General features: G+C 59.3%; 2 protein-coding genes across 17 annotated transcripts in view; one reads left to right on the top strand and one right to left on the bottom strand.

Annotated features, from left to right (window-relative positions):
- TFDP1 (transcription factor Dp-1) overlaps positions 1 to 19,291 on the top strand; it is a 31,261-nt gene extending 11,970 nt beyond the window's left edge. For 3 of the 16 annotated variants that reach the window (XM_082434999.1, XM_082434990.1, XM_082434998.1), the window contains exons 3-13: positions 3,207 to 3,273; positions 8,063 to 8,169; positions 10,828 to 10,949; positions 11,933 to 12,098; positions 12,414 to 12,557; positions 13,074 to 13,142; positions 13,392 to 13,543; positions 13,970 to 14,136; positions 15,118 to 15,196; positions 16,384 to 16,524; positions 18,491 to 19,291. In XM_082434999.1, coding sequence (XP_082291125.1) covers positions 3,207 to 3,273; positions 8,063 to 8,169; positions 10,828 to 10,949; positions 11,933 to 12,098; positions 12,414 to 12,557; positions 13,074 to 13,142; positions 13,392 to 13,543; positions 13,970 to 14,136; positions 15,118 to 15,196; positions 16,384 to 16,524; positions 18,491 to 18,665 — 1,389 coding nt within the window. In that variant the 3' untranslated portion in view covers positions 18,666 to 19,291. Of the gene's footprint in view, positions 1 to 3,206; positions 3,274 to 8,062; positions 8,170 to 8,958; positions 10,752 to 10,827; positions 10,950 to 11,932; positions 12,099 to 12,413; positions 12,558 to 13,073; positions 13,143 to 13,391; positions 13,544 to 13,969; positions 14,137 to 15,117; positions 15,197 to 16,383; positions 16,525 to 18,007; positions 18,027 to 18,089 lie in introns of those variants that run through there. The other 13 variants (XM_082435001.1, XM_082435000.1, XM_082435005.1 and 10 more) reach the window with 13 other exon arrangements.
- Positions 19,292 to 21,047: 1,756 nt separating this feature from the next.
- On the bottom strand, positions 21,048 to 26,821 carry ATP4B (ATPase H+/K+ transporting subunit beta). Its single transcript, XM_082435806.1, has 7 exons — positions 26,564 to 26,821; positions 25,982 to 26,110; positions 24,953 to 25,066; positions 24,642 to 24,841; positions 23,821 to 23,877; positions 22,564 to 22,662; positions 21,048 to 22,039 (listed from the first exon to the last, which is right to left on the bottom strand). The coding sequence occupies exons 1-7, from the start codon at positions 26,673 to 26,675 to the stop codon at positions 21,878 to 21,880; spliced, it is 873 nt and encodes a 290-aa protein (XP_082291932.1). The 5' UTR covers positions 26,676 to 26,821; the 3' UTR covers positions 21,048 to 21,877.
- Between the last annotated feature and the right edge of the window lie 796 nt (positions 26,822 to 27,617).

Genomic DNA, 27,617 nt, shown 5'->3' with positions numbered 1-27,617 from the left:
CAGGCAGCCTGGTAAATTGCTGGGCTGTGACCGCGTGTCTTTGACGGTTTGCGGTCGCGTCACATCCAGGGGTCATGGCCGCGGCTGCCCACGGCTGTGAGGTTTGCCCCCGAAGTGACGGCCGGAGGGTGAACGGCAACACTTTATGTTCTGAGGAAACGTGTAACCAGCGTCATCTCTGGGAGGGAACAATGACCCCAAAATTCAGTGGCTGAAAGTGACAGCAAACAGGTGTTCTCCCAGCAGCTGGGGAGGGTCGGGTGCGGGTGGCCTTGCTGAGAGGTCTGTCCCCGGGTCTGGCGGCGTCCGAGGGGTGAGGCGGCACCCGGAGCGAGCAGCACAGGAGGAGGGGCGGCCCCGCCGTGGGCCACAGTCCCTGGTCCCCCCTGGTCCCCGGTGAGGGCGGGTCCCCCGAGGCCGGCGCTCGGCTCTGAGGCTCCAGGTCCAGCTGCTCCTCCAGGCTCAGCGAGGAGGTCCCTCGGGGCTGGTGGGACACTTGCGCGTTGCTGTGCTTCAGGTTGTCTGGAGGAAGGATTTCTCAGGTATTTCGGTTTCCTTCACGGGCAGGCGAGCTTGTGTCTCCTCTGTGATGCTGACACGTTGTGCTGGGAAGTAGAGGGAGTGTCTGCGCCTGGGAGCCTGGCTGGGTGCGGCCTGCCGTCCACGTGGCCGTCCGTGTGAGGGACGGGCACCTCCGGCCGCTGGGCCTCAGTCGGGTGTCGGGTGTCACAGGCTTCTCGCCCCTGCTGGGAGATCAGGGCCGAGCTCCCGGCAGCTCTGGGGGTCTCTCTGGAGGCGGCGGAGCCTGATCCGTGGCTCTGGGTGACGTCACCACGGGGGGTCAGCTGGCCCCCGTGGGGGGCCCCTGCAGTGGCCCAGACAGGCTTCACCTGTCACCCGCGAGGGGACCGCCGAGAGCCCGGCGGGAGCCGCAGGTGCTGCCATGGGTTCCGGCCACGTCTCCACGTTGGCTCCTCGCTGGGGCGTGAGCGGCTCGGGAGCGCCGCGCGGCGGGTGCAGGCGGCGTGGCATCCAGCGTCAGGAGGGCGCTTCCGTGCAGTGTCGCCGCGGAGCCGGCTCTGGTTCAGAGCTCGTGTGCCATGTGCCTCGTGTCTCGTGCGTCTCCTGGTCCAGGTCCCCCTGGCTTAGGTGGGAGGCTGGGGCTGGCAGAGAAGGGTGGCCCCTTGCCCCACCCTCAGCAGTTTGCGGGACGGGCCGTGCCCGTCGGCTCTGGCCGGGCAGCCGCTGCGGAGAGCCTGCAGCCGAGGAACAGAGGGTGGGCCCTGCGTCCAGGGTGGGGGGCGAACGCCCCAACGCAGGGCTTCCTGGCCATGAGTTGCCAAGCGATCGTGGGTCACGTCGCTGTGGGCCAAGCGTGAGAACCGAGCAGGCCGGGGGCGTCGGGGCCCTGGCCGACGGGGGGCAGCGGCATTGCTCGGAGCAGGGGACGCTGGTCCCCAGGGCGGGCTGCCCCCGTGCCCTGCGGGCACTGGCCTCGTCATGGGGGCGGGCAGACCTCCTCGACCGCCAGCCAGCATGTCCGCATTGGGTCTCTGCTCTGCGGCTGCAGCGTCCACGCGGAGTCAGCTCTGGGGGAGCAGGACGGGGGACACGGAAGCCGGAGGGAAGGGCGGGGGGCCTGGGGCCCCCTGCCTGGTGCTGCCGTCCAGGCGAGGGGGACCAGGCTCCCTCCTCGCCTGTGTCAGGTGTGCGTGTCCTTATACGGCCCTTTCTGACCGTGGTGGGTCTTCGCTCTGGGGCACTGGGGCTCCGAGCCTGCGTTACTGGGGCGTTTCTGGGACCCGTGAGATGTGGGCTCCCCAGCCGTGATCCCCCGTGGTCCTTGTGGTCAGGCACTTGGTCCCCTTGTTTTCTGGGATCGGAGGGTCAGGAAACGGCCACAGGGCATTGCTGGGCTTGGCTGGCGGGTGGCCCCTCCCGTGTGGCCTGCCTTTGTCTGGGGCCTCAGCAGGTCGGGGGGCTCCCCTGCCTACCCGTGGGGGACGTGCATGCGTTTGAGCGCCTCACGGACATGCCCGCCCAGCCCCACCTCGGTGCAGGGCTGAGGTGAGCTTCTCCACGGCCGGTCTCGGGGGGCGCTGGGCAGGGTCTCCGTTAGCTTTTGTTTTCACACCTGGCTCTTGCGGGCGCGTGCGAGGTGTGCATTGCTGTGTATGTGCGTGTGTGAGCGTGTGTGTGTGTGTACATGCAGGGTCACGTGTGTGAGTGCGCACGGGTATGTGGATGTGTGAGCGTGTGGTGTGCATTGGTGTGTGTTTACGTGCATGTGTGTCTGTGTGCGTCTGTGTGTGCACACGCACGCGTGTCCGTGTCTGGCGGCCAGGTCCGGTAGGGAGAGCCGGATTTGGGGCCCCGCTCCGGGCAGAGCCGCTGTGTCCAGGGGGTGGCTGCGGGCGCCCCTCCTGACGCTCGGCGGGGCAGAGAAGCGCCGGCGGTTCTCAGACGTGGGAAGCCGCTGCCACACGGGCCTGACGCGGGCGGGCAGGGTGGTGCCGTGGCTGGCCCGTGGAGGTCCGGGTCCCCAGCGTGTCCCACCCGAGGCCGTCCCTGTGACAGTTCGGGTGGTGCTCCGAGCCCTCCGTGGTCGCACGTGTCGGGCACACGCTCCTTCCGTTCAGCGGCCCGTTGTGCTGGTGCCCCAAATGCGCTTGACCGTGAGGCGCTGCCCTGTGCCCCTCTGGTCGCCCCGGGACGAGGGGGGCGCTGGCGGGTGTTGGGTGCGTCCCGCGGCCCCGTGGCCGCGAAGGGCAGGGACGGACACGCCCGGGCCCCAGGCCCACGCCCCCCGTGCGCAGAGGTGGTCTGTCCTGATGCTGGGGGCGCGGTGCCCGGCGCTCTGATGGAGCCAAAGGCGCTGTTCTCAGGCCAGAGCACCAGTTTGCTTTCCCGGTGGTCCACCCGCGGTTACGCGTCGCTGACCCCAAGTGTAAAATGACATGCGACTTAATTGATAACTAAGGGAAGCGTTGCACGGTGTCCCAAAAGCTTCAGGGGCTGGGAGGATCGTTTCCCCGCTGCTGACGAGCGATCACGGTGGGTGAGGCGGCTCGTGCCCCCGGGCCTCGCGGCTGCGTGGGGGCAGCGAGGTCCCTCTGAGGCGTGTCGCGAGGTGTGCGGGCGGCGGGTTGCTGGGTTGCCTGTCGCGCTCCCGACGCCCCCTCACTGTGCTGTTGTTGCCCCCGCAGGCCGGTCTAATTGAAGCCAACGGGGAACTCAAGGTCTTCATAGACCAGAACCTTAGTCCTGGAAAAGGTAAGGGCGCCCGTCTCGGGATAAGTGTGTTCAGTGGGGGGTGGGTGTGAGTTCCCCTGACGTGAAGACCCCTGTCAGCGGTGGGAGCCCCACTTGGGGAGCTGGCTGCCTGGAGCCCCCGAAGGACCGGGGTCAGCGCCCCAGTTTATTTTGGTTTGCAAGTTGCGTGCTATGTGCGGAGATTCGGGAAAAGTAGCAAAGTGTGAGGAAGAGAACACAGCGCGGGTCACGGATACTCCTTCCGCCTCAGGGCAGCCATGCTGAGGCCCATCAGGCCCACCTCACACCTGCGGGTGCGTGGTGCCCCCATGAGAGAGTGGCGTCTCCTCGTCCGCGGTGTGTCTTGAATGGGCCTTGACGTCTGTCTGCACCCTTGGGATTGAGGGGAGGGGGTGGGACGGGTCGTTGCAGCCCCTCTTCCCAGGGGCCCCAAGCTTTGCAGTTTTCTTCCTGTAGGGACACGGGATGGACGCCTGCTAGTGGGTGTATTTGAGCCGGTTTCCCAGATGTGGATTTGCTGGGCCAGAAGGACGCCCACCTCGAGGTGCTGGCCTGTGATGCCTGGCGGACCAGGCCGTGCCGTGCAGGGCCACAGCTGCAGGGCCCTCCTTCCTCTGATCTGTGTCTGCCTTCGTCGCGCTTGCTGTTGCCTCTCAAATTGGAAAGTTTTCATCATACAAATAATACGTGTTCACTGAAAAAAAACGCTGATCATACCCAAGGGTGTAGTTGAAGACGTAAACGTGTGTTTAAGTGCACGTTTCCTCGAGGGCATCTGACACCTGGTGTCCGTCCACGTACGTGGTGTCCTGGGACCTGCGTCGTCCTCTCCCGGCAACATCTGGTGCCGCCTCTTTTGGCCCGATGGCAGCTCTGGGCACCCGAGTACGGGGTGCGCGTAGGCCACCATCTTCCACTCCCCGCAGGTGCTCTCCCAGGGCGGGTCCTCCTCTCACTGGTGAGGGGCGTCCTCTGGGGACGCGGGTCACTCTGGTTCACGCTGTCCCTCAGCCTGAGGACGGGCTTCTCGGGCAGCAGAAGTGAGAACTTAGTAGTGACGTGTGGCTGGAGGCTTGGTGTCACTTTACGATTCTTGAGACTCGGAACCTGCCCTTCAGACACACGCCCGCAGGGTGACCTCAACCAGCTTCCGCTATTGCTGGGAGGCCTGTTGTAGGAGGGCGAGGTGCCCCTCCCCACAGAGGCCCCCTGGGGCAGGGAGGGGGCGCTCAGAGGAAGTTCCAGATGGGGACGGTTCTCGAGGAGGTGGAAGGCTGCTCCCCAGGACGTGGTGGGGAGTCGCCCAGGAGTGGCCGGGGTCAGGGCGCCAAGACGGCCAGAGGGTGCCCCAGGCCCGCGGGTGCTGCACCTTGATCCACGCAGGAGCTCCTGCAGGGCCTGCCCGTGAGTGGCGTGTCCACGTGGGCAGGTGTGGCCGCTGTAATGGCCCAGGAGGGCAGCTCCCGCTGATGACTGAGAACCAAGGAAGCCGCCGGGCTCTTCCAGTGCCAGTGACGCCAGCGGCTGGCGGGGCTGGGAAGACCCAGCGTGCGGAGTGGCCGCCTTGTCCTGACCCTTTTGGCCACGTTAGCCCACAGAGTATTTGTAGCATGGCAGGCAAATAGTAACTCTGCAAACATTAGGTTCTGGTAACTTTTAAATGTTTGCTTAAAATTATTCTCAAGAAAACGCTAAACCTCACATTTTCATACTTAAGGTATCTTAAAACCTGTAGATATTAATGATATGGTTACTAATTATAAAACTATGTAATATTTTTAGAATCCTTTTTCTGTTAATGGTTATAACAAGTCAGACAATATATATTCTTAACTCATTTTTTTTGAAAGGAATTCTCCAATTCATAATGTTATATTTGAAAATATTTTGTTTGGTAGTTCCTTTAAGAAAGGCTTTGTAGTACATTTTATGGCTAAAGCAATGTCATTTCTAGGGAGCAGATTCCTAGCTTGTGTTATAATTTAACCCTCCCTGTGGCCGAGATGTTAGGCCCCCGCCCCCATAAATGGGTTGCGTGTGGCACCTTTATTAGGAAAATGTGTGAAGCATTCTGATTTCTCTGGCCAGATTAAACCAAAAGGGAAATACCATTCCATGCCGGCTGTTGACCAAAAGTGGTAAATCTCAGCTGAGTCAACAGTTGTCAGGGACCTGGGAGAGGGCGCTGGGGTGTGTGCATGCATGTGCTCGTGCCGCGGAACAGCCGCAGGCCAGTGCCGGGCTGAATCCCGTGACGCACAAGGTCACCTGGGACCCAGGTTCCCTTGGAGAAGTGGCACTCAGCCCCAGGAACACGTAGGTATTACACTGTATGTTTGTATAGTTACACAAGTTATATGATATTAAAATGGAATTGGCCCAGCCTTAGAGGAAGTCAGCTAGATCTCTCTGTGGATCAGTTTCAAAAACAGCAGAATCAAAGTTGCAGAATATGTACAGTATGTACTATCTTCTAGATTTAAAGGCCCGCAAACAGCACTCACGTTGTTCTTGGATGCGTGGGTGTGTGTGGGAAGCGTGGAAAACGGAGCGAACGCTCTGAGTGCGATAGCTGCTGGCGGGGTGGAGTGGGGAGCTTTTCGGCAGAGACAGTGAAATGATACTCGTTATTCTGTGCATGCTGTGTACTGGCGTAAGGCTGCCTGCAAAATAACTACTCCTATTTGCAGCGTTTCTCACACAGTAACATTCAAGGGGAAGATCCCAGGGGTGGGACAGACGGCGTGGGTGCAGGTGAGGAGGGGCTGGCCCGGTCCACCCTCGAGTCCCCCCCCACAACCCCGAGCTGGGCAAAGGTGGGAGCCCGGGTAGCGGCTGGGTGTCGTAGCCAGACCTGCAGGCCAGCGGCAAGGTGGCCGCCCAGCCCTCCGTGGATGTGGCCTCCGTGTAACGACGGACAGATGGGCTCTAAAGGCCAGCGCCGGGAGCCCTGCCGGGCAGCTGCTGTGGGCTTTGACCCAGCAAGCTTCCGTGCTCACAGGTCGTTGAAAACGGAATCATTTCCGAATTGAAAAAAAAGTTATTCTTTTTAGTGAAAATAACGAATTCCGTATTTTTGGAAACTTACTAGTTACTCATCTGTACGTAAATCTGAAAGTGGTATGTTTAATTGCCTAAGTGTGTTTTAAATCTCTCAGTGCAAAACAGAATAATGTTTTGTCTTTTAAAATATATTTCTCGGGCTTCCCTGGTGGCACAGTGGTTGAGAATCTGCCTGCCAATGCCGGGGACACGGATTCGAGCCCTGGTCTGGGAAGATCCCACGTGCCGCGGAGCAACTAGGCCCATGCGCCATAACTAGTGAGCCTGCGTGTCTGGAGCCTGTGCTCCGCAACAAGAGAGGCCGCGATAGTGAGAGGCCCGCGCACCGCGATGAAGAGTGGCCCCCGCTTGCCGCAACTAGAGAAAGCCCTCGCACAGAAACGAAGACCCAACACAGCCAAAATAAATAAACAAATAAATAATTAAAAAAAAATATCTTTCTCATATCTAAAACAATTTTTTAAATATTTGTTTTTGTTAAGATACAGATCTCTATTTTTAGAGGGACATAAAAAACTCAAGGCAGATAAACCTATTTTGCTTACAGCCAATAGTTTAAATTTTTTTGGGTTGATTGGTAAAAATATTAATATTTAGGCAGTTGAAGGATGCATATCTGTCTTCGTCAGCTTAGGTTAATAGAAATTATTCATTGTTCATACGTAGCAGCAAAATTCATTGTTTACTGGAATTTGAAGAAGTTTATTTAAAATGCATGGATTGTGAAGAGTTCAAAAATGAGACCTCAGACCAGGCCGGATGGAAGACCATGTCTCTCCCTATTGCTGAACCTGGTGGAAGTGAAGGAGAACGCCCTCCGGTGGCAGCCTGGTGCAAGGCTCTCCGCCCGTAGAACCCCCGCCATCCACCCTGTGGGGACCGGAGCCCGTGCGCTTTAGGGGAACCAGGGGGTCCTGTCCACAGGGGGCTTTCTCCCTCCCTCAAGTGGGGCTGGAAATCCATGTCTTCACCTGAGACCGTCCCGGCCCTTCCAGGATGCTCGTGCACCCGGGCCTGCCTGCCGGTTTCCCCCGGGCACGCGTGCCCTCTGGTGTCGGCAGGGCAGGGGGTTCACTGTTGTATCCCTGGGGCCGAGGCTGGTGCTGGGCACACAGTGCTCTCAGCAGGCCCGTGTTGAGGGGAGGGAAGTTTCCGTCCCCGCTGAGGTGTTTCCCCGCCTCTGTGTTAGGTTATCTGAGTGTTTAGAGAGGTGGTAGCTCCTTGCAAGTCACTCTTCCTGGAAACAGAAACGGATTCTACTTCTCAAGGAAAAGCAGATCGTTAGATTTCTACGCCAGGTTGTAAACGCACACAGAGGTGTTGGAATACAAGTTAATTCCAACTGTGAAGTTCTGTAAGTGTCTTAGAATTGCAGACTTTAAGAGCTATTGGCTTCGGGGCCTGTGGTCCCACCAGAACATTCTGTCGGTGGGCAGACAGCCCACAGGGCTCGGGTAGGTTGGTGACGGCCTGGGTGCACCGGAGCCCCCGATCCCTGGACGTGAGGGCACAGGTGTGGGTAGGGGTCGTTGTAGGGAGAGCGGCAGCGTGGGTGCAGCTGCCTCAGATTTGAGAATCGGGCTTAGTAGCGGTGCTCGCAGCGGACCGTGGGTCTAACACGGTAAGAGGGGCAGTGAGGCTATCCCGAGGGGCACCGTCATCCTGACATGGACACTCTGAGCCTCAATTCAGGAAAGGCGTGACCTCTAGTCTCCTTGCGTTGCAGGTGTGGTGTCCTTAGTGGCTGTCCATCCCTCCACAGTAAACACGCTTGGGAAGCAGCTCTTGCCAAAAACGTTCGGACAGTCCAATGTCAACATCGCTCAGCAAGTGGTAAGGCCGGGAGGGTGGTGCCCGGTTGGCCCTGTGGCTTCCCTTCCTGTGCCCGCGGGTTTCAGGAGCACGTGGCCAGTGCCGTGTGTCCTGCCCCGGCTTGGGCCTTCCTGCGTGTGCCGCTGGACGGCGGGACCCGGCCAGGCCAGGGCGGCTTCCCCGCCGGCCGCGCTGGTCCCGAATCTGCCCTGACGGTGTTTTCCTGGGGTGACGCGTGCGCTCGGGCAGAGCAGCCCGAGGGCTGGCCGCTCCCGGGCCTGGACCCTCCTCAGGGCGGGCTGACTGCCGTCCCGGGACACGAGACTGGTGTCCGTGCGGGCCTCAGGGTGGGGTCAGGGCCTTGCTGGCCGTCAGGCGCTGCAGGGCGGGGGCTTCCCTGCGCATCCTGGCCGATGGGAGGGCGTCAGAGGCGGGTCTGCGCTCCTGGGACTGTGCCAGGCGCCTCTCCTCCGAGTTACTCCCACCGGCCCATCAGCTCCCACCGGTGGGGTTTGGCGGCTCCCTTCCTGACGGGACTCGCGGGCTCCACGGGGCCGTGCGAGGAGGGGCGTTCACCGCCCACCTGCACCTGCTGCCCACGCCCCGCCAGGCGGCCCCCCGGGCAGCTGTGTGCCTGCTCCCCGTCGCTTCGCCCCCGTCGGTGAGCTGTGACCACGTTTGCTCAGCGGCATTGCTGTGATTTTTCAAATCCGTGGTGTGTGGGAGTCCTAGGCCTTACTGGGCACGTCACAGATATTCAATAAATGTCTTTTTGATAGAAGTTATAATTCACATCATTTTATTTTATAGGTACTGTGCGTTACGTTAGAGCAGTCACGCCTGAGAATAGCTCGGTGATTGTAGCAACAGTTCTGTCGTTAGTGCCAGTTTAAATAGTTGGGAGGAAGACCAACGTGAAGAGTTTTCTGTTGGTGCCTTTCCGACCTTCAGCTTGTCAACCTGAAGTTCCACCGCTGACTTGCCCCACGCCGTCTCGGAGCCGAGCTAGTTATGGAAATGTGTTCTTCCCAGAACCCCAGTTCTGAGAGTTAAAGCTGGCCTGCCACAGAGGCCTGCCCACCTCTACAGACAGAGAGGGCTAAAAGCAGAAGAGCTGGCAGGTTCCCACAGGAGGGAAGTCCATGGAAAATAGTGACAATAGGGGAGTGAGGGGAGAAGACCTGCGGTGTCCTCCGCGAGGCTGTGGGCAGTGAGCGGCCCGTGGCCCCAGGGAGTGCTCCCCGCTCCCCTGTCCTGTTGTCGAAGGAGGCTGCCCTTGTAGTGAGCACCTGTTGGGCGCCTGCTGTGTGCCTGGTGCTGTGTTCTCCTTGCAGAACAGTGGAACCCACGGGAGGTGTCCTTAGGGGTGGACGGTGGAGTGGGCGCTTGTGTCTGCTGGGGCAGTCACACCGAGGCTGGGCACCCCTCTTGGGGGGCGCGGCAGCAGCCTGGCCTGTGCGGGCCACGCAGGGCTGGGCCGGCGTCCTGGGCCTGCTCTCCTGAGGACGTAGCGGGCTGAGTGCTGAGAGGGACGGGTCTCGAGGTTCCCGAGCCGGTGACCACGGGCTTTGGCCGCACGCACCTCCCACCGAGACCCGGGGCCCCGTCAGCGCACACCCGTGAGGCCCTCACCTCTGGGGGTTCATCCTCTTTTCCATCCTGTTTCCCTTTCCAGAGCACTTGCTGTTTGATTTCATGTCTTTTGGATGAGAGTGACCTACAGTTTGAAAAACACTGTGACGATGCTTTATCGTGACACTGGGAACGTGAATTAAAAGAATGAAATTCAGCTAAGCTGTTTTTCTTTCTGTGGTTTGTGGATCATTAACATTGACAGGTGACCTGGGCTTAGGGATAATTTGCAGTGTGCCAGGTCAGCTGTCCCAGGGCCACGGCAGGTAACCCTTATCCCACTAAGCAGCAGACTAGCGGGAGTGTCCCGCTTAAAATAGCCCGGACACGGCCTGCTCTCCACGCGCCCAGCGCTGGGGACCCAGTGCTGACACATTCGGCGACGTCACCGTGCGGTCACCAGGAAACGGTGCTTCCGAGTGGTGTCCTGGGTCGGGCACGAGATCTTTGGGAAGCTAGAATGTTACTTGGCTGGGTGAGGCAGTGTCCCCGTGTCCCCCGTTAACGTGTGACGGTCGGTTGACGGGCCAGGGTTCCGAGTGCTCGGTGTCAGAAGACAGGCCTTCTGGGCAGGGACGGGTGTCTGTGTGTTGGGGGCGGCGGGACCCCTGCCTTAGCCCCGGTGCCATTGCCTCTCCTCCGCCCTGTGCTGTCTGGGGCGCCCGGGGCTCCCCGCTTGGCTGGGTGGGCTGGTGGGGCACTGCAGCAAGCCTCGCTAGCCCTGCGTTCCTTTTTTTCTTCATTTTTGGGCCTCATTGTAGCACCGCTGAAGCGTAGAGTTTTATCCTGTCATGTGTCGTTGAAAGGAAAGGAAGTAAAAGAGGAACGTGAGGGTCCCACCCGGAGTTGTCCCCAGGCCCGGCCAGGCCGCTGGGCGTCCCCCGCTGCCCAGGGCTCCACGTGTCCCCGCTGGGTGCTCACGTGACCGTGCTCTAACCTTTGTGGTTAATGGAACTCAGCGGCGGCTGTAGGTAATGAGAAATGATGAAGTGACAGCATCGTGTGTGGGAGATTCTGACTGTTCTGAATTGTCTTTTTTGACTGTAGGTAATTGGTACGCCTCAGAGACCTGCAGCGCCAAACACTATCGTGGTAGGAAGCCCACACACCCCTAACACTCACTTTGTCTCCCAGAACCAGCCTTCAGACCCCTCACCTTGGTCTGCCGGGTGAGCACTTGCCTAGAATTTACCCCCAGCCTCTGGCTGCGTGGCCGAGCAGCACGCCAGAGCATCGGGCACTGGCCAGCGCGTGCCCGGCGTAGATGCGTGGACCACGCCGCCCTGTGGTTTTGGGGGTGGGCTCTGGCTTCTTAACGCAGCGGTAGCTTTCACACTTTGAGCTGTCTGTACCAGAAAGTACCGTTTCTCGAACCCCAATAAACGTGGCGGGTCTCAGCAGCTTCTCCTAAACAGCTGAACATGGCCGTGGGGACAGCCCTGTGTGACGGCCACAGCACCCTGTTCCTTTGATCCTTTCCTCCAAAAGCAAAGTGACGTGAAAGCGATTTTACTCAGAGGTCAGCTGTGCAACTTTCCCTAAAAACAAACAAAAACAAAGCTGTAGAATCGTGTCTGTATTGGTTCTAAACCAAAATCATCCGCTCCCGAAATTCATCAGTTGGAAACTTGGGGCGACCGTTTCCTCGCTGTGGCGACTCAGGAAGGTCAGACGCTGGGGCTCTCCGCCAAGGGGAAGTGCCCCAGCCTCAGCGCTGGGCGCCGGCTGCCACGTGGCCGTCAGGGTGTCTGCACTGGCTCATCTCAGCCGGCTCACGTTTGCCCCCAGATTCCTGTATTTGCAGCAGAACTTCCATAACTCCTGATGTCGGTCGACATCTTTTTGAGAAGCAGCGTTTGGCGTCTCGATACACATCAGGCGTGTCCTGGGGTCTGCCCTTTGGGTCATGTGCCCCACTTTTCCCGAGAGTTGAAGATACACATGTAAGGTCCGGCCACTTAAGTTTGTTCTCCGGCCTTTAAAGGAAGGAGGGGGTCCCTGGACGGGGAGACGGAGCCAGGCTCCCGTCCCTGCTCGGTCGAGCGCAGCCCGCGGGACCCCCTCGAGGCGCCCGCCAGTCCTAGGCGGCGGGTCTGGATCCTGGGCTGGCGCTGTGTGCTGAGGCCGCTGCTTTTCTGTTGTGTTTCTGAAGGAAGCGTAACAGGAAAGGGGAGAAGAACGGTAAGGGGCTGAGGCATTTCTCCATGAAGGTCTGCGAGAAGGTGCAGCGGAAGGGGACCACGTCCTACAACGAGGTGGCGGATGAGCTGGTGGCAGAGTTCAGTGCTGCCGACAACCACATCTTACCGAACGAGTCGGTGAGTGTGTGCGCGGCGGGGCTGGCGGACAGGGCACCCGGCCCGCCGTCCGTGTCTGGAACAACCTCAGGCACGCGGAGAAGTTCTGAAAACGCTTCCAAAGGTGTCCTGACCTGCTTGTGTGATGATGCCCCAGCGTCCCCAGCGCTTCCACGGCGCGCACCGGCTCCGGCCCCGTGTGTCGGCCGCCTCCCCGTGGCGACACCCCCTGCCTGGCCCGGCGGGCTGAGCGGGGCCGTACGGGGGGCGGGCGGTGCACAGCCTCCGGTGTGTTTGGGTTCTGGGCCGTCTGGAAACCCCCTCCGTCTCCGCCAGGCCTACGACCAGAAGAACATCAGACGGCGCGTCTACGACGCCCTGAACGTGCTGATGGCCATGAACATCATCTCCAAGGAGAAGAAGGAGATCAGGTGGATCGGCCTGCCCACCAACTCCGCCCAGGAGTGTCAGAACCTGGAGGTATCTCCGGCCCTGTGGCCGCCGCGTGTTCCTAGCAGGCGTCGGTCATCTGCACCACTGGCCCCTGCTGAGTGTCTTGGGCGGAGCTGGGGGGCAGGTGTCCCCGTGTCCTGAAGCCCCTGATCATGTCCGTGCTTTCCCACTTGACGGTGACCCTCCGTCCGTCTGGGGCTGCAGACGCTGGTGGCGGGGCAGTCGGCCCAGTCCGGGCGGCGGGGTGCCCCCAGTGTGGGTGAACTCTGCATCCCAGTTTGTGGGGTTTTTAAAAAGATAACATAGCCGTGTCCAGAAGATGAGAAGATGGAAGAAGGTTGTGTAGTTTCGAGATGAAGAGAAACTGGCCTGTGCCCGCAGCGTCTGCCACATTCTAGGTTCTTCTGTTTCCCCACTGTCAGGCCCAGGGCACACGTTTTTGGCGAGGACCTTTCCTGGGTGACCCTGTGTTGCCTTGGATTTTAAAATACGCTGTGGAAACCAGTTGTGGTGATGTTTTATGTCGATGGCTTGTCTTTGAAGGTGGAGAGACAGAGAAGGCTGGAAAGAATAAAGCAGAAACAGTCGCAGCTCCAGGAACTTATCCTGCAGGTAATGCAGCGCCTGCCGTGGAGGCAGCGTGATTGCTGTTTGGTGGCGTGGGCGCCCGTGTCCCCGTCGTCTCCCCTCCACGTGTTTGGTTTTTGGACATGTGTTCTCCGCTGGGTGGCTCCCTGGAGCTTGCGTCCCCCGGCCGCTCTGGTCTCTAAGGGGGGGCCGGGCAGGGCCGTTGACGCCCAGGGAGGGTCAGGTGGCCGGCGGCGGCAGGTGTGGCTGCACGTCAATCGTGCATCTTTTTAGCAAATCGCCTTTAAGAACCTGGTGCAGAGGAACCGCCAGGCGGAGCAGCAGGCCAGCCGGCCGCCCCCCGCCAACTCCGTCATCCACCTGCCTTTCATCATCGTGAACACCAGCAAGAAGACGGTCATCGACTGCAGCATTTCCAACGACAAGTAGGTCGTGGCGGGAAGGGCCTTGGCCGCGTGAAGACGCCTGGTCGGGGGGGTGTGGGGGGAGAAGGTGGCCCGTCTGGTGGGTGTGCTGCGTGTCTCACTTGCAGCCACCGAGTACGGTCTTCCAGCGTCCACCTTACCTTGCAGGGGTTCTCCTCGCTTCCCTGACTGCGTCTCCTTGAGAAGGAGAACTGTTGTCAGGACAGCAGGCGGTGCTCGGGGCCCGGCCGGGGGCGGCCAGGGGGCGGGGGCAGCCCCGGGCTGCGTAGGTGCCGCCCGCGCTCCCTGGTTGCTGGTTCTGAGCTGGTGGGTTGTGTGGCTGAGGGGGGTTTGGGGTGAGCGGGGTGTCCCGCTCGGGGCCCCCGAGCCAGGTGTCCAACTCCGTCGTGGAGACGGCGCTCTTCTGACGGTGACTTTCTCCTCGAGGTTTGAGTACCTGTTTAATTTTGACAACACGTTTGAAATCCACGATGACATCGAGGTGCTGAAGCGCATGGGGATGGCCTGCGGCCTGGAGTCCGGGAGCTGCTCCGCCGACGACCTGAAGGTGGCGAGAAGTTTGGTGCCGAAGGCGCTGGAACCCTACGTGACAGGTCCGCTCCGTCCTGGACGGAACGCCCGCCCCTCCGCTGGGGTTGGCTCCCGCCCGGTGCCCAGAGCAGAGGCAAATGGGGCGTGGGACGGTGGCGGGCTGTGGGGTGCCGGTGCGGCAGCCGTAGGACGCCATCTGGCGGGGCCGTGTCCCCTCGGGACACGGGGGGCGGGGGGCGGCGACAAGGCCGAGCCGTGTGGTTCATGCGGTGCAGGTGTTACGTCGGGACCTCACCTTCCAGGTAGGGCCCCAGGTCTGTGAGGAGCGTGGCAGGCGTGGACCCGACCCCAGGGAGTGGCTTAGTCACTGCAGCAAAGTGACCGAGAAAAGTGTCGTCTTGGCAGCCCTGGGCCTGCCCCCGACGGCAGGTGTGGGGTGCCTGCTGGGTCCCCGGCATCCGTTCTGCCGGCTCCTTGGCTGAGCTGGGGCGTCCCAGCCACCGAGGGGAAGGGCTTTGTGGTGAGAGAGGAGAAGCAGCCCGTGCGCCTCTGGTGTGGATTTACTCCCTGAGCGCTCCCAGCGGCTCAGAATAAGTGGGCGTCTGGCCTCAGAGCGTCCAGTGAAAGTGGCGCCTCCCACCCCCTCTCGATGCCAGCAGCTGCCCTGTGAGACCCCCACTGCCCTCACTCCGGCCCCCGTTCTTGGTGATACAGCTGCGTCCAGGACAGGGGTCGACATAGGTCTTTTCTCCCCTTGGGTCCCGCCTCTGCGTTATGGTGACGGTTGCCCTTCCGTGGCACTGTGGTGGCGGCGTCAGTGGCTGCACCGATTCAAAGACGTAAAGGGAGGACTTCCGTGCTGTTTTCGCGAGGCTTGGTCCGGTGGCCGGGCCCAGCGAGCGGGCTGCCTTCTGGCTGGTAGCGGGCGTGGCGCTGGGCGGTCCGAGGGGCCTCGCCTGGAGAGCCGTCCCGTCTCAGCTCGTGGGCCTGTTTCCTGCGGTCTCTGCTTTGTGAAATTTGCTTTCTTTTCTTTCTCTTTCCAGAAATGGCTCAGGGATCACTCGGCGGTGTCTTTGTCACGTCGGCAGTTTCAACTGCCAACGGCACAAGGCTCTCTGCCAGGTAACTGCTGTCCCCGGCGGGGCCTGGGGGTGGTGGGGCCACTGTCACCTGGCAGCGGGACGCCCGGAGTCATGTGTGAACAACCGCTGCTCAGCCGCTCGGAACGGGGCTCCCAGTGCAGGGCAGACCTCCCCCTACTCCGGACGCCCCCCAGAGCTCGTCCGTTGTGCAAAGGAGATTTGTTTTTTCTGATTGGTTTCTTTCCTCTAAAGGTTAAAAGTAGTACATGGTTTTTACTTCTTTGAAAAGTACTTCAGTGAAGTGCGGGCAAAGCCACCTGAACCCCACGGCCGGCAGCCTGAGTGACAGGCTATTTCTCCATCTCTTTTTTTAATTGTTTTTTTAACACACTTGAAGTCACAATACGCATATAATATTGTTCCTTTTTTTCACGTTACTGTGTATTGAATGTATTTTATATTATCGAAGGAGCTTTATCATTTAAATCAATGTGTATTTGACTTTTGACCTAGCAGTCCCACAGAGCAGAACCATGTCAGGCCTCAGGGTTTGTCTTAGTTTTTTAAAGATACATGTAAAGTAATTTCAACGTTAAGTAGTGACAAAACAGTCGTTTTATTTTTTGTGTAGTATTATGTGTTATACATATTTATATCAATTCTAAATATCAATAAATGTTCAGTTTCTTAAAGTGTAAGTGAAATCAGTAGAGTGTAGGTCCAACAAAATGGAATTGACTGATAAGTCACGTGTGCACACCTTCGAGGGGGCTCTGCGGGCACCGTGTCCTCTGGTCCCCGTGCAGCGCTGGCCCAGCCACAGTGTGGCCCTGAGGGAGGGGCGGGGTCGCCCCGTGAGGGTCCCAGCGCCCGTGGGGTCTGTGTTGACCTCGGCGGGACTGAGGGAGGCCGCAGGGTGTCTGCATCTGTTTGGGTTTTGACTGAGGTTGGTTCCGTTTTTAACTCTGAATCTGCCGCTGTGTGTGTAGCCCAGTTTGTAAAATCTGAACACTGGTTATACCAAGAGGTGGAATTCGGGTATTTCCTAAACGTTCCTCTTTAAGAAATTCTTTTTATTGATTAAATTTCAGAGGCTCACGTCAGGTTTTCTAAAGAGGGAAGCAAAGCCATTACCATTTCAGAAGAGATACTGACCGTGGTGGTGGATACGCTGTTTTTACAAAGGCCCTTTTTGTTTATTGAGCTGCCCTCTGGTTCAACATTTAGGTGGTTCCCAGTTACAAGAAAAGCTGCAACGAGCAGCCTGATGGCTCAGTTTTCCACCCTTCCTGGCTTGGTCGCCAGGCTGGCTTTCCCAGATGTGGGATTACTTTGTCGAAGAGCAGCGTCAGTAAATACCAGTGAAAGGTATTAAGATACATGCGTGTGGTTTTCTGCCAACGGGAAAACACCTTTAACGTTAGGCATCTGTGCAGCTCTGGCCTGTGGGGCTTCTGTGGTGCCACCGGCCTCTCAGGGTCCTGACCCGCGTGGCGGGACAAGAGCCCTTTTACTCAGTCATCGCCCTCCCCCTGCCCCGTGCCGTCTGATTCAAGTGTATCACGGCCGCGTTTCCAGGGTGGTTCTGACCCTTTCGTGTCCTGTTATCTTTAAACAGACTCACGGTTTACCAAATAAGCTCCCCCGTTTTGTGGAGGGCGGTTGAAGGCCACAGGTCGGGCGCAGAGAGGATGCCGTGAGGAACCCCCGGGGGTGCCGCTGTGTCTCCGCGTGGAGACAGGCCTCCTCCGAGTCTGGGGCCTGGAGGACCTGTGTCAAGTTGTAGCCCTAGGTCGGGGTCCCCTCGGGACCTTCCCTTGCTGTTCAGCTCAGACATGAAGACACTGAATGACTTGTGATGGCGCCTGAGCAAGTTGTAGCTCAGAAGAAACGGCGCCTTCCCTCCCCTCGCGGTGGGCGTGGCCGTCTCCCCTTGGTGCCCTGGGACCGTAACTGACCACAGCTGACCCTCGCGTCTCGTGTGCGCTGTGCTGGGACGCGGGCGGTGGCTGAAGCGGGGGTCTTTGCCCAGGATTCCGGCTCCTAAAGCCCCTCCATTCTAGGCCGGGGTCTCGCCCGCGGGCCTGTTGACATCTTGGGCCGGACCACTCTTTGCTGTGGGTGCTGCCGTGCCTTGTGGGGCACTGGGTTGTGCCCTCGGCCTCGGATGCTAGCACCCCCAGCCCCAGTTGTGGCAACCAGAGGTTGTCATGTGTTTCCGGATGAGGCTCCCAGGAGCGTGATGCAAACGCGGGTGGGTTCCGGCGACCCATTTGAAGACGGGGGCGCGGGGCTGGGCAGCTCTGGCTGCTCTAGAGCCCTGCCCCGCAGCTCTGCCCCCTGGGTCCGTGGTCCCCGCCTGGGCCCGCCCCAGGGACCCTCGTCAGGCGGCATTCCGAAAAATAAAACCTGCAAGAGCCGTGGGGTCCTCGGGGCAGTCCTGGAGGCGCAGGCTGCAGTAAGACGCGCCCGTCACCCTCAGCTTCCTGGCTCAGCACGGACGCCGGGGGAGCTGAGGGTGGGGCCTGGGACGGAGTTTCCACGAGCGGGCACACGCACACGCCAGCACACGCTCACTGGGTGCCCCTTTACTCCCCGGCTCCCACCCTTCGGGGAGGGCAGGGAAGTCACGGGCGGAGGCCTGGGAGGAGAGTCTCGGGGGTCTTCCGGTTGGTGCGCCTGAGTCTCGCTTCCGACGTGATGATAAATGGGGAGGACTCAGTGTTGGCGCCCTGCCGGGGCCCCTCGTCCGGTGGTGATGTGTGAAGGGGGCGTGACGGGTGAGGTCAGCCTCGGGAGTGTTGGGTTCTGTGCTGCACGTGGGTGAGGTTTTCCGTTTCTGTTCGTGTAGCTGAGAACACCCAGACCTCCCGGGGACGCCGGCCCGTCTCTGGCGCCGCAGACGCGGCCACTGACACCTCCTGTCCTTGCAGTGACCTGGCCAACGGCGCGGACGGGGCGCTGGCCACGAGCTCCAGCGGGTCGCAGTACAGCGGGTCGCGGGTGGAGACGCCCGTGTCGTACGTCGGGGAGGAGGACGAGGACGAGGACTTCCACGAGGACGAGGAGGAGGACTGAGCCCCGTCGGCTCCAGGGACGCGTCCGGGAGGAGAACGGCTGTGAACGGGGGTCCTTCTGTGTCTTCCGTCCTCCTCCCGAGAAGAGCGCGCTGAGCTGCTGGGCTCGGCGTGCGCCGCCGATAAGCAACGCGCCGTTCTCTGCGGGGTCCTGACGAGTGTCTGATGCCGACGCACGGCCTCTCTTTACTCTTTCGGATTTTGTGTTTTCGTTTGCTGTTTTTTTAAAATTCAGAGTTCATTTCGCCCCTTCACAGTTCTTGCCGAGTTTGCTGGAGACGTTGTGCTCCGTCCACGCCGAGGGAGATAAAGGCCCTGCTGCCCGGCGGGCCCGAGGCAGCCGCCGAGGGGGAGGCGCCGCGGAACCGGCAGATGGCGAGGCTCTGCTTCTCGACGTTTTATTACGACCTTATTTCCCTTAAATTATATTGACTGCGTGACTCCATCGGGTTTCTACTTTGGTTTTGCTCTGTGTTGCAGCCAACGAATTGCGAAGTTCTTTTTGGTTTTTGTTTGTTTGGTTTGGTAAAAGTTTACTGCCATGCTGGTGCAGCTATGGAAACTGTCTGAAAGCTTGGAATGGTTTATTGCTTATAGTAAAATTTGCCTGATTTCTTACAGGCAGCGTTTGGGAACTTTTATTATATAGTTGTTTACATACTTATAAGTCTGTCATTTAAAGACATGTACTGAAACAAATGTTGTATTTGTTTCGTAAGCATCTTCCTGTAATCTATTATAAAGTTGAAATTAAATATAGAGAATGTTTTAACAGTTTTTTAACTCAAAATTTGTCAATCATTTTTAATAGTTCTTTTTTTATAAAAAGAAAAAGGAATTTCAGGACAGGCAGTAGTCTCTTTTAAAACTTATTCACCAAGAACCATTAACTGCACAGTTGCTGTTAGCTGCCTGTTCTAAAATAATAGTCTTTTTATTGGAACACAAACAAACTTTTCTGTAATATTTTGTGGAATAAAGAGACTTTAATTGTTTGACTTGTTTAACTTGGCACTGTTAGTTTTTATTAATAAAGTGCGCATGGGCATTTTAAACAAGTCGTGTGTCCCTCTGATTCGGGATTGCTGTCGGGAGCTCGTTTTGTCCCGTCAGCCGTGCCCTTCTCTGGAGGGAGGAGAGGGTCCAGGCCCAGCAGTGCACGCAGGACCCGCCGAGGCCCCCAGCCTGTCCTGTCGCTGCCCAGCGGCGGGGCCGAGGAAGGAGGTCCCGGGGACGCGGCCGGTGGTGGGGAGAGAGTTTGTGCCTTGCCTTGTTTTTAGAAGAAACGTACCCACGACCTTTAACGTGCGAATCCTTACAAAACGTGAACTTTGCAAACACATCCCGGAAAGGTCACGAAGCTCCACAGGGAAGCAGGGGGCGGAGGGGTGCAGGCTGGATGCCCTCGCGGACACGCCCACGGTGAGAGAGCCGGGCCGAGGTCGTTCCTTGCCTTTCTCCCGGATCCTAGAAGTCGAGACAGACTTTATGTATTTGACTTTTGGAAGAAGAGTCAGATTGTAAGGTGAGGTGGGGCAGCTCAGTGTTTTATTCACGTTGGTGGAAGACATCCGTGGACGTCGCAGTGCACGGTTGCGGCCTTGAGCAGAGTCGCGTCTCCTGAGGGATGCGGCAGTTCCTCCTTTCTTCCTGACCGTGGCTGCCTGAAGTGTCCTGAGGGCCGTGGCTGGAGAGACGGGGGCGGTGTCGGCGCCCGTGCGGTGAGGACGCGGCCAGCCCCGCATCTCCGGCCGAGTCCCCTGCGGCTGCGCCCCTGCGGCCCCTCCTCCTCCAGGGCACCCGGGCGGGTCTGGCCAAGCTGGGCACCCAGGCGCGGGCAGGAGACCCCCGACCTTCCACTGGTGGTGACCCGGGTGGCCGAGGGTCTGCTGGCTCCGCTGCTGCGGGAGCGCCTTGGACGGGGGACAAGGTTCTGGCATCGTCGCCTCTCCTGCTCCTCCTGGTAGGTGGTCAGCTGCGGCCCAGGCATCCCGGAGCGTCACCCGTCAGGGTGTCCAGCCTGCGTCCGTCCACGCCCACTTCCCTGCGGTGTGGTCTGTGACCTCCAGGGGAGGTGTTTGATTCCAAAGGTCACATCTTACAAGCTGGTGAGTAGTGGGGTTCTGCAAACCAGGAGGCCTGTGGCTACTTGGGCCGAGCACTGACTCTGGGTGTTGGCGCAGCAGTGGTCCCCGGGGCGTGTCAGCGAGCTCCCGAGAGAGGAACGTCTGGACTCGAACCTAGGCCTCTGACCTCTGACCCCAGAGCCTGTGCCACCCCTCCGCCAGGTGCTGGTTGTTCCGTGTATTCGACAGCAACCTGACAGAAGGTTCTAGCACTTCTTTCCAAGGGGCGCTTTGTGGTCGGCAGGTAGCCGGGTCTGAGGTTCCGTGTCCCCTGCACCCCCCGTGGGGGCAGCCCCTCCAGCTGCTGGGCCTCGGTTTCCTTCCCTGTGAAATGGAATCAGCAGCCCTGGCCTCCCAGGGCAGCTGGAGGAGGGACCCCGAGTCAGGCAGCCTACTGTGCTCGGGCCCCCCGACGGGCACCCCCACCCCACCCCCATCGAGGCCTCGGTGTCTCTTCTGGGGTGGCTGGACCTCTGACCTCCAACCTCTGATGTGTCGTGACATCCCTGAGGTGGCCTGATCTCTGGCCTGACCTGGCACTTCCCAGGTGGCTCAGGGTTTTTGCCGGTGGGGTCGGCAACGTGGAGCAGAGACGCCCGCACCCCGGGCCCCGGCGGCCTTCGGGGCTGGGCTGCGGGTCCCCTGTCCCCTGAGCCTCTGCGGGGCTTCTTCCGTGGGGTTAGGACTCCGGGCTGCCAGCTCCGGGTGGGGTGAAAAGTGGGCGACAGGTGAGAGCAGGTTTGTCCTTGGGACAGAATGTTCTCGTTTCAGGGTTTTCTGAATGGGCTGGGGCTGCAGACTGCCCCCCGCCCTGGAGGCTGGAGGGGAGACTGTGCTCCGAGGAAGGTCACCTCTGGGGTTTGGGCTTCGCCGCCTGGGGACACCCTTACGTCCCAGAACTGTGCGCTCTCGGGGCAGCCCCTTCCACTCCGGTTTGTAATGTCCCTGACTTGCAACTGAAAGTGTTAAAGGGAGAGGTTTTTTAGTTCATTAATTTTAGTTAATTCTTCTTAAGTTAATTTAGTTAACTGAATTTCAGTTAGTTTGAGTTTTTAGTTAATTCTTCCCCCTCATCAGGAGAGACATGACTCTTTTACATAGATTAAGAGTGAATTTAATAAACTTGATTTTTACAGTTTAGGAACTGCATTTTTTAAAGCCGGCAACCAGAATGCATGAAATCCTAAGTCGCGTTTCATATCAACGCACTACCGGTCTTCATATTAACGTATAGAAAAAATAAATTACAGCAAGAAAGGTGATGTCCACGTGGAAGAGATGAGTCCTTTTGGGGTCTTGTTAGTTGCACAGCTGCTGCCTTAGGGTCACCGTGTTAGCCCAGGGTTTTTATCGTGGCTACAAATTCTACCTAAAAAGTGACAGAGATTTCACAGGATTGTGGCTCTGAGAGCTGGGCGCACGGGGCCCTCTCTGGTGCGGAGCTGCCTCCGGTGCCGGATTTAGCTGGACGCGGCGTCTGCGGTCACCCTGCACCTGGGGGCCAGCCGCCTGGCTCCTCTACTTCTGGATTTTCAGCTTGAACTCCACCTTCCCCTCATAGGGGTCATGGGGGTTGTCGAAGGTCACGTGCTCCGCCAGGATCTTGCACACGATGACAACCTCCCTGTTCCTGGGGACGTTGAGAAGCTTCGCGGCCACCAGCGGGTTGCTGTAGTGGGGCTGAGGCGGACGTGCGTTAGGACCCTCGAGGGCGGCCGGGGGCTTGGCTGGGTACTCCCGTGTCGCCCGAGAGCCGCCCGGGACTCACTGGGACACAAATGTGTCCCTGCTTAGAAACGAGGAGACTTGGCCCAGGGGGTGGGGGGGGGGTGGACAGACCAGTGACAGATTCAACTTGAAATCACACTTGATGAAAATTAATATAAAAACAACACAGAGGATAAAGCAAGAGATTTGGAGAAAATGATTTTAAATGGATATGCAGTTGTCTAAGGGCCTTCTAAGGAGGCCCTTGGAAGGTAAAAGATTAGATTTGATATTTATTTTGCGTGAGAACGATGTGTTTTCAGGTAGTTACGAGAACATGGGTTTGGGAAGCACCCGAAGATTAAGTGGTCCGGCTGGGCTAAGTACGGCCTTGTTTCGTTTTTACAGGTGGAACATTTAGGGCTTCCCTTCTGCTGGTGATTGCTCAGTTTGATCCGATTCCGGAGCAGCTGCTGGGGACAGTGGCGCACACGTACCTGGGCCTTCTTCCCGTAGTAGGGGAAGTAGTGCAGGCTGTAGACCCCTCTGGGTGGGAAGTACTCCACCTGCAGGGCCGGGGCATCCCGGTGCTGGTCCTGCGGGCGAGAGGCCGCCGTGAGAAAGGCTGGATGTGGCGCACTCGTGTCCGCGCCGCGCATGCTTCTGCACGCAAGTCCACGTGTGTGCGTACGTGTGCGCCGTGACCACACGTGCAGTTGGCGTAAACTAGATCTCATCTTTATCATCAGCCGAGCAAGACCCCGGGTGACTTATCAAACTTTATTTTCTTCCATTTTAAACCCTCTTAGGATAAAAAAGGCAATAGAGCCGAGCGTGTGGGAATGAAGGCCCACAAGGCTGGGTGGCTGATCTGCCGAGACTCGGGAAGGACCCATACGCTGTCGTGGGGTTTGCTTCCTTTCACTGTCAGAGCCAGCGAATCGCCCGACGGCTTGAGCTCGTCTGAGGGCAGAGGAAGGGTACTTTGGTGTCTGTGCAGATCCCGGGTCAGCCTACACATGTGTGGTCGAGGAAACTCAACGAGGAAAAACAAAACAGGACGAATGCTGCGCTCCGGGGAGACTGCAGGCTTTGGGGGGGGTCACCCCGGTGGGGCTCCCGTGCTGACGGCAGAGAGCCTTGGCTGAGGGCGTGATCGTGAAAACAAACTTTAGAAAATATTCAGTGAAGACAAATTTAGTTTTTTCATGTTGTACTTAAAAGCATGTTTTGAGAAAAACTGGACTAAATTAATGCCAACTGTTGGCAGCATTTATATACACACACTGCCAGACAACAGTAGCTGTCGGTAACTTGCATATTTTTGTAAATAAGCAAATAAAAAGGACAAAGCAGCGTAGTAGAAGTGCCTTGGTTTTTCCAAATAGCCACAAACATTTTGAAGCATGTCAGTGATACACTGTCCCAAATGCTTTTTGAAGTAAAACAATGACGAGCGTTGTTTTTCTTACCAGGTTGTTAAGTTGTTTTTTTTTCCAGAGACAGTAAAACTATTCTCCAGGATCATATAGCTGTGCCATTTGGCATCTTGCAATACCATATAGAACATTTTTTCTTGATAATTCTTACCACGTTTTTAATCCCCCACGATAAAACCACTCTTAAGTGAAGGTTCATGCAATTCATGCACCTGGCTTGTTAGGCTGACGGTTGAGGTGATTTTAGGGAAAACCAGATCAGTATTTCCCGCAGGTTTTCCAGCCTAAACAAGACAGCTGTGGCCAGTCACTCACCAGGAAAGTGCAGTCCACCCTGGGGGCCGTGCTGTTGCCGGGGAGAAACTTGACGATCTGAAAGGGAAAGGTTCGGACATGGCCTCTGTGCCCGTCTGTGAGCGTGGAGGACAGGTGCCGGGGAGGGTCTGGGGGGGTGTACCAACTCCTGCTTCAAAGCCGGAAGCTCCACGCCGGGGCCGTGGTCTTGGCTGGCAGGTGGCAGAGCTGGACGGGGGTCTGAGCTCCCCAAGCCCACCTGTGCCGACGGCCTGGCCCCCGGATGCGCCTGCTGGTGCCCAGGGTCCAGTGCAGTGCCCTCCTGGCTCGTGGGGGACCACTGCCCTCCCTCGCTGCACACCTGCCAGGCAGCCGGGACCGCACCCCAGCTGGGCCCGGGGGCCCAGCGTGGTGTGCCAGTGCGTGGCCCCCCCGGCCTCTTAGGGAGGAAAATGAAGAGTGCCACGCAGATGCCAGCGTGGAGCCGGGTCCTCAGACCCCACCCTCCCCGGGGCCCTGCCGAGATGTCCCCTCTCCCCGCAGCGTGGACGTGCCTCCCGTGGTTTGCTGTGTTCTCACGGGCAGCCTCTCTCTGCGCCTGTCCCCAGACGGTTCCCAGGTGCCCTCCCCGCGCTGACCGCGGCCCGGCTTCCTCCAGGCGCCGTGCACACAGGGCTGCCCCAGGCTCTGCGGCTCGCGGGGGGCGCACGCCACGGTCAAGTGGGTGGTGGGTCTGGATGGCGGCTCCCAGTTGTGTTTGAGGGAAGGCACGCTCGCCGCTGGCACACGTGCAGGAGAGACAGGGGCCCGGTTCCCTTCTCACCTCCGACCCCCTCACTCACCCTGTTCATCTTGATAATGAAACACGGCTTTCCTTCCTCAAAACCAAAGGTGGGGTCCGGCCGGCCAGAGCAGTTTTGCAGCATGTCTGCTGTGAACTTGCAGGAGAACTTGGTGTGGTTCGGGGCCAGGAATCTCTCCTGGAAGAAGTACCTCTCGGATGTGCAGTTGATGTTGTCCTCCTGGGCCGCGGGTGAGTAGCCTGGGGGACAGACACACCTGCAGCCCTGCCCGAGCTGCAGCCCCCCTCCCCGCCCCCGGGGGTTCCTGAGACGAGGAAAGAACGGAGACTGAGGTGCATTCTACACTCTACCTGCCAGGAAGTGGTGCAGGGCCTGCGTTAGTTCTGTCCAGGTCCTGTTGTCAGACACGTTGTAGGAAATGTCTAGGCCTTTCTCCCCGTAGACATCTGGCCTCAAGGTCACCCCTGGAAAAAGGACGTGACGCTTGGTCTTTGGTTGTACATCCAGGCCGTTTGCTGGGCGGTTGGCCCCGGCCTGGGGGAGGCCATGCCTGGGACGCTTCGGGGCCAGGCCTTCGAGGGTCCCCCCGCCCCTGGCGAGGAGGCTGCAGCCAGCAGGGCCCGGGACCCTGCCCAGGGGCTGGGGGGCCGCGCTGTCCCACGAGGCCTGGCCAGGGCCCACGGCTCCCTCCCACAGGAGGCCGGCCTGCCTGCCAGCCTCTGGGTTTGGGGCACATTCTATCAGTGTGTTCTCAAGCTTGTAATCTATTACATTCTGTTCTGAAATGACATCGAAATCCTCCATGTTTTATCCATTGGTTGATTCAAAAAATTGAGCCCCAGTTGTCACGACGATTTGCAGAAGATCCACCGAGGGAGGCAGAGCTCAGCGCTGCTGTGGGATGTTCTTGGGTTATTATCTTCCTCAGAAAGAGTTAAGGACGCAGGGGTGACAAACACTCTGAGTAGCTGGGCTGGAAGAAGATTTCCTTCCTTCGTTTCTCCCCGCCTCCCTTTGTTTTTGTTTTCTGCAGGCATCGCAGGTTAGCTGGCCGCGTGGGGGGGTCTCGGTCCAAACACCCTCCCCAGGATTTGGGAGTCTCGCCACCAGTGACTTCCTCCTCTTTGGCGCTGGCTCCGACCCCTCGTCGCATGGGCCACGCTGCACTTAGACGGCACTCGTGCTCTGGACCTACTTTGCTGCTGGGGAGGCGAGGCCTCCACAGGAGGGCAGCCTCGGTGCTGGTGACGCCACACGGACGCCGAGCTCCCCTCGCCCCCCTTCCTGATCCCCTGGTAGCCGTCCTCCCCGACCTCCTCCCCGCGGGGTCGTGTCCTGACCCGGCAGCCCCGGGCAGAGCAGGGCCCGACGCCCAGTACCTGGTGACTTGAGCTGGTCCTGGTAGTCGGGAGTGTACGGGTCGATCGTGCACATCAGCACGTAGATGCACAGGGCGAAGATGCCGGTCATGACCACGTAGAAGGCCACGTAGTAGAGGCTGATCCACACTGCGGGAAGAGGCGGGTCAGACGCAGCGACAGCTGCTTGGTCGCGGGGAACACGCGTGCAGCCCACCAAATGCGTCACCGCTCAGGGTGAGCGTTCACGCACGGCGCTGGGCACCCATCCAGCTATCTGGTTCCAGACCATTCTCATCACCCCGATAACCCTGCACCCCTTACTTAAAAGCCTTTTTAAAAATTATAGTTTTAGGAGCGTAGCTTTAGAACCGCTGTTCTCAAATCTAAGGCTGAGCCTCTGGGGCTGATGCTTAGCTGCTCCCCGCTCTCAGGTGCCCGGGGGTGTCGGGGGGCGTCAGGGCTGAGGGGGGCCTTTGGGATCACCCAGTGGGGGAGGAGAGGCCGGCCAGGGCCTGCGTCTGGGCACTGAGACCGCCAGCCCCACGCGGCTGCTGGCTGGTCCCCTGCCCTCCCCCGGCGCCCCTGCCCTGCCGCACGGACCCCAGCGGGACAGCGTCCGGCCCAGCATCTGGCCCGTGTCCGGGTTCCAGCAGTAGTGCTGGAACTCCTCCATCCTCTGGCTGCATGACTTCTTCTCCTGCAGCGCCGCCATCGCCCCGCTCCTGCCAAAGGACACTTGGGGGAGGACGTCCCCTTGGGTTTTATGGTCTCCCCCTCAGAGGTCAAGGGCATTGCGGCTCTGGGTTCCGGGGCGAGCCCAGCAGGGTGTTATCACTGCTCGGCCGTCAAGCGCCGGCGCCCGGGCAGGCCTGGCGGGTTCCCCTGCCGTCAGGTGCCCCTCCACCCCCTCCCTGGGCAAATCAGGGTGGCTCACTCCTCCTCTCGGGTGCCCTTGGCCCGGAACTTTATCTGCTCTGATAATGAGCAAGGAGGCCTGCCAGGTGCCCAGCTCTGCCCATCGCACTTCCTTGGGGAGGGAGGTGTGAAGAGAGCGGTCTGCACGCGGAGGGGCCTGGACCCCGACGCCCACCCGCGGCCGAGGTGCCCCCTGTTCTGAGCTGATTGCAGCAGGCGCCCCGGGTCACGATGAGGCGGCGGCTGGGGCTCCCGCCGCTGTCACTCCTGATGCTGGAGAGCCGAGCCTGCCGGTGCCCGGGGCGGCCGGACGCGGGGCCGCAGGGGTTCCCGTCACTCCTGAGCTGAGCTCGGTGATGAGCGTGGCGTCCTCTGAGAGCCAGTGTTGGGCCCTGTAGGACTTTGTGTCCATGGAGGAATCCACAGCCATACAATCTACAGGTGTTTTCGAAACCGAATGCACACCGGTCCCCGGGCGTGTCGCTGAAATGCAGACTCTGACCCCGCGGGGACCCAGTGGACCTGGGAGCTCCCGTGGCCTCGCTTGTGGCTGCAGGACCGTGGCAGTGTCTAGGCAGGGGACGCTCAGCCTGGCAGCACGTCTGAGCCACCTGGGGTGCCTTGGAAACCTGTGACACCTGTCCCACCCCCAAGTTTCTGAGGGAGCTGACCTGACGGGTGGCCTGAGCGTCTGGACAACTACGAGCCCCCGGACCACCTAATGCGTGGCCAGAACCAA

This window comes from Balaenoptera physalus, assembly GCF_965194825.1.
Source record: "Balaenoptera physalus genome assembly, chromosome: 18".
Lineage (NCBI taxonomy): Eukaryota > Metazoa > Chordata > Mammalia > Artiodactyla > Balaenopteridae > Balaenoptera > Balaenoptera physalus.
The sequence above is the reverse complement of the archived record's forward strand: the minus strand, read 5'-3'. Positions and strand labels throughout refer to the sequence as shown.

Coding starts and splice junctions, on each gene's coding strand:
- ATP4B (XM_082435806.1), bottom strand. CDS start 26,675: ATGGCGGCGCTGCAGGAGAAGAAGTCATGCAGCCAGAGGATGGAGGAG. Junction 25,067..25,981: donor GGACCAGCTCAAGTCACCAG/GTACTGGGCGTC, acceptor TCCTTTTTCCAG/GGGTGACCTTGAGGCCAGAT. Junction 22,663..23,820: donor GGGTGGACTGCACTTTCCTG/GTGAGTGACTGG, acceptor TCTCGCCCGCAG/GACCAGCACCGGGATGCCCC.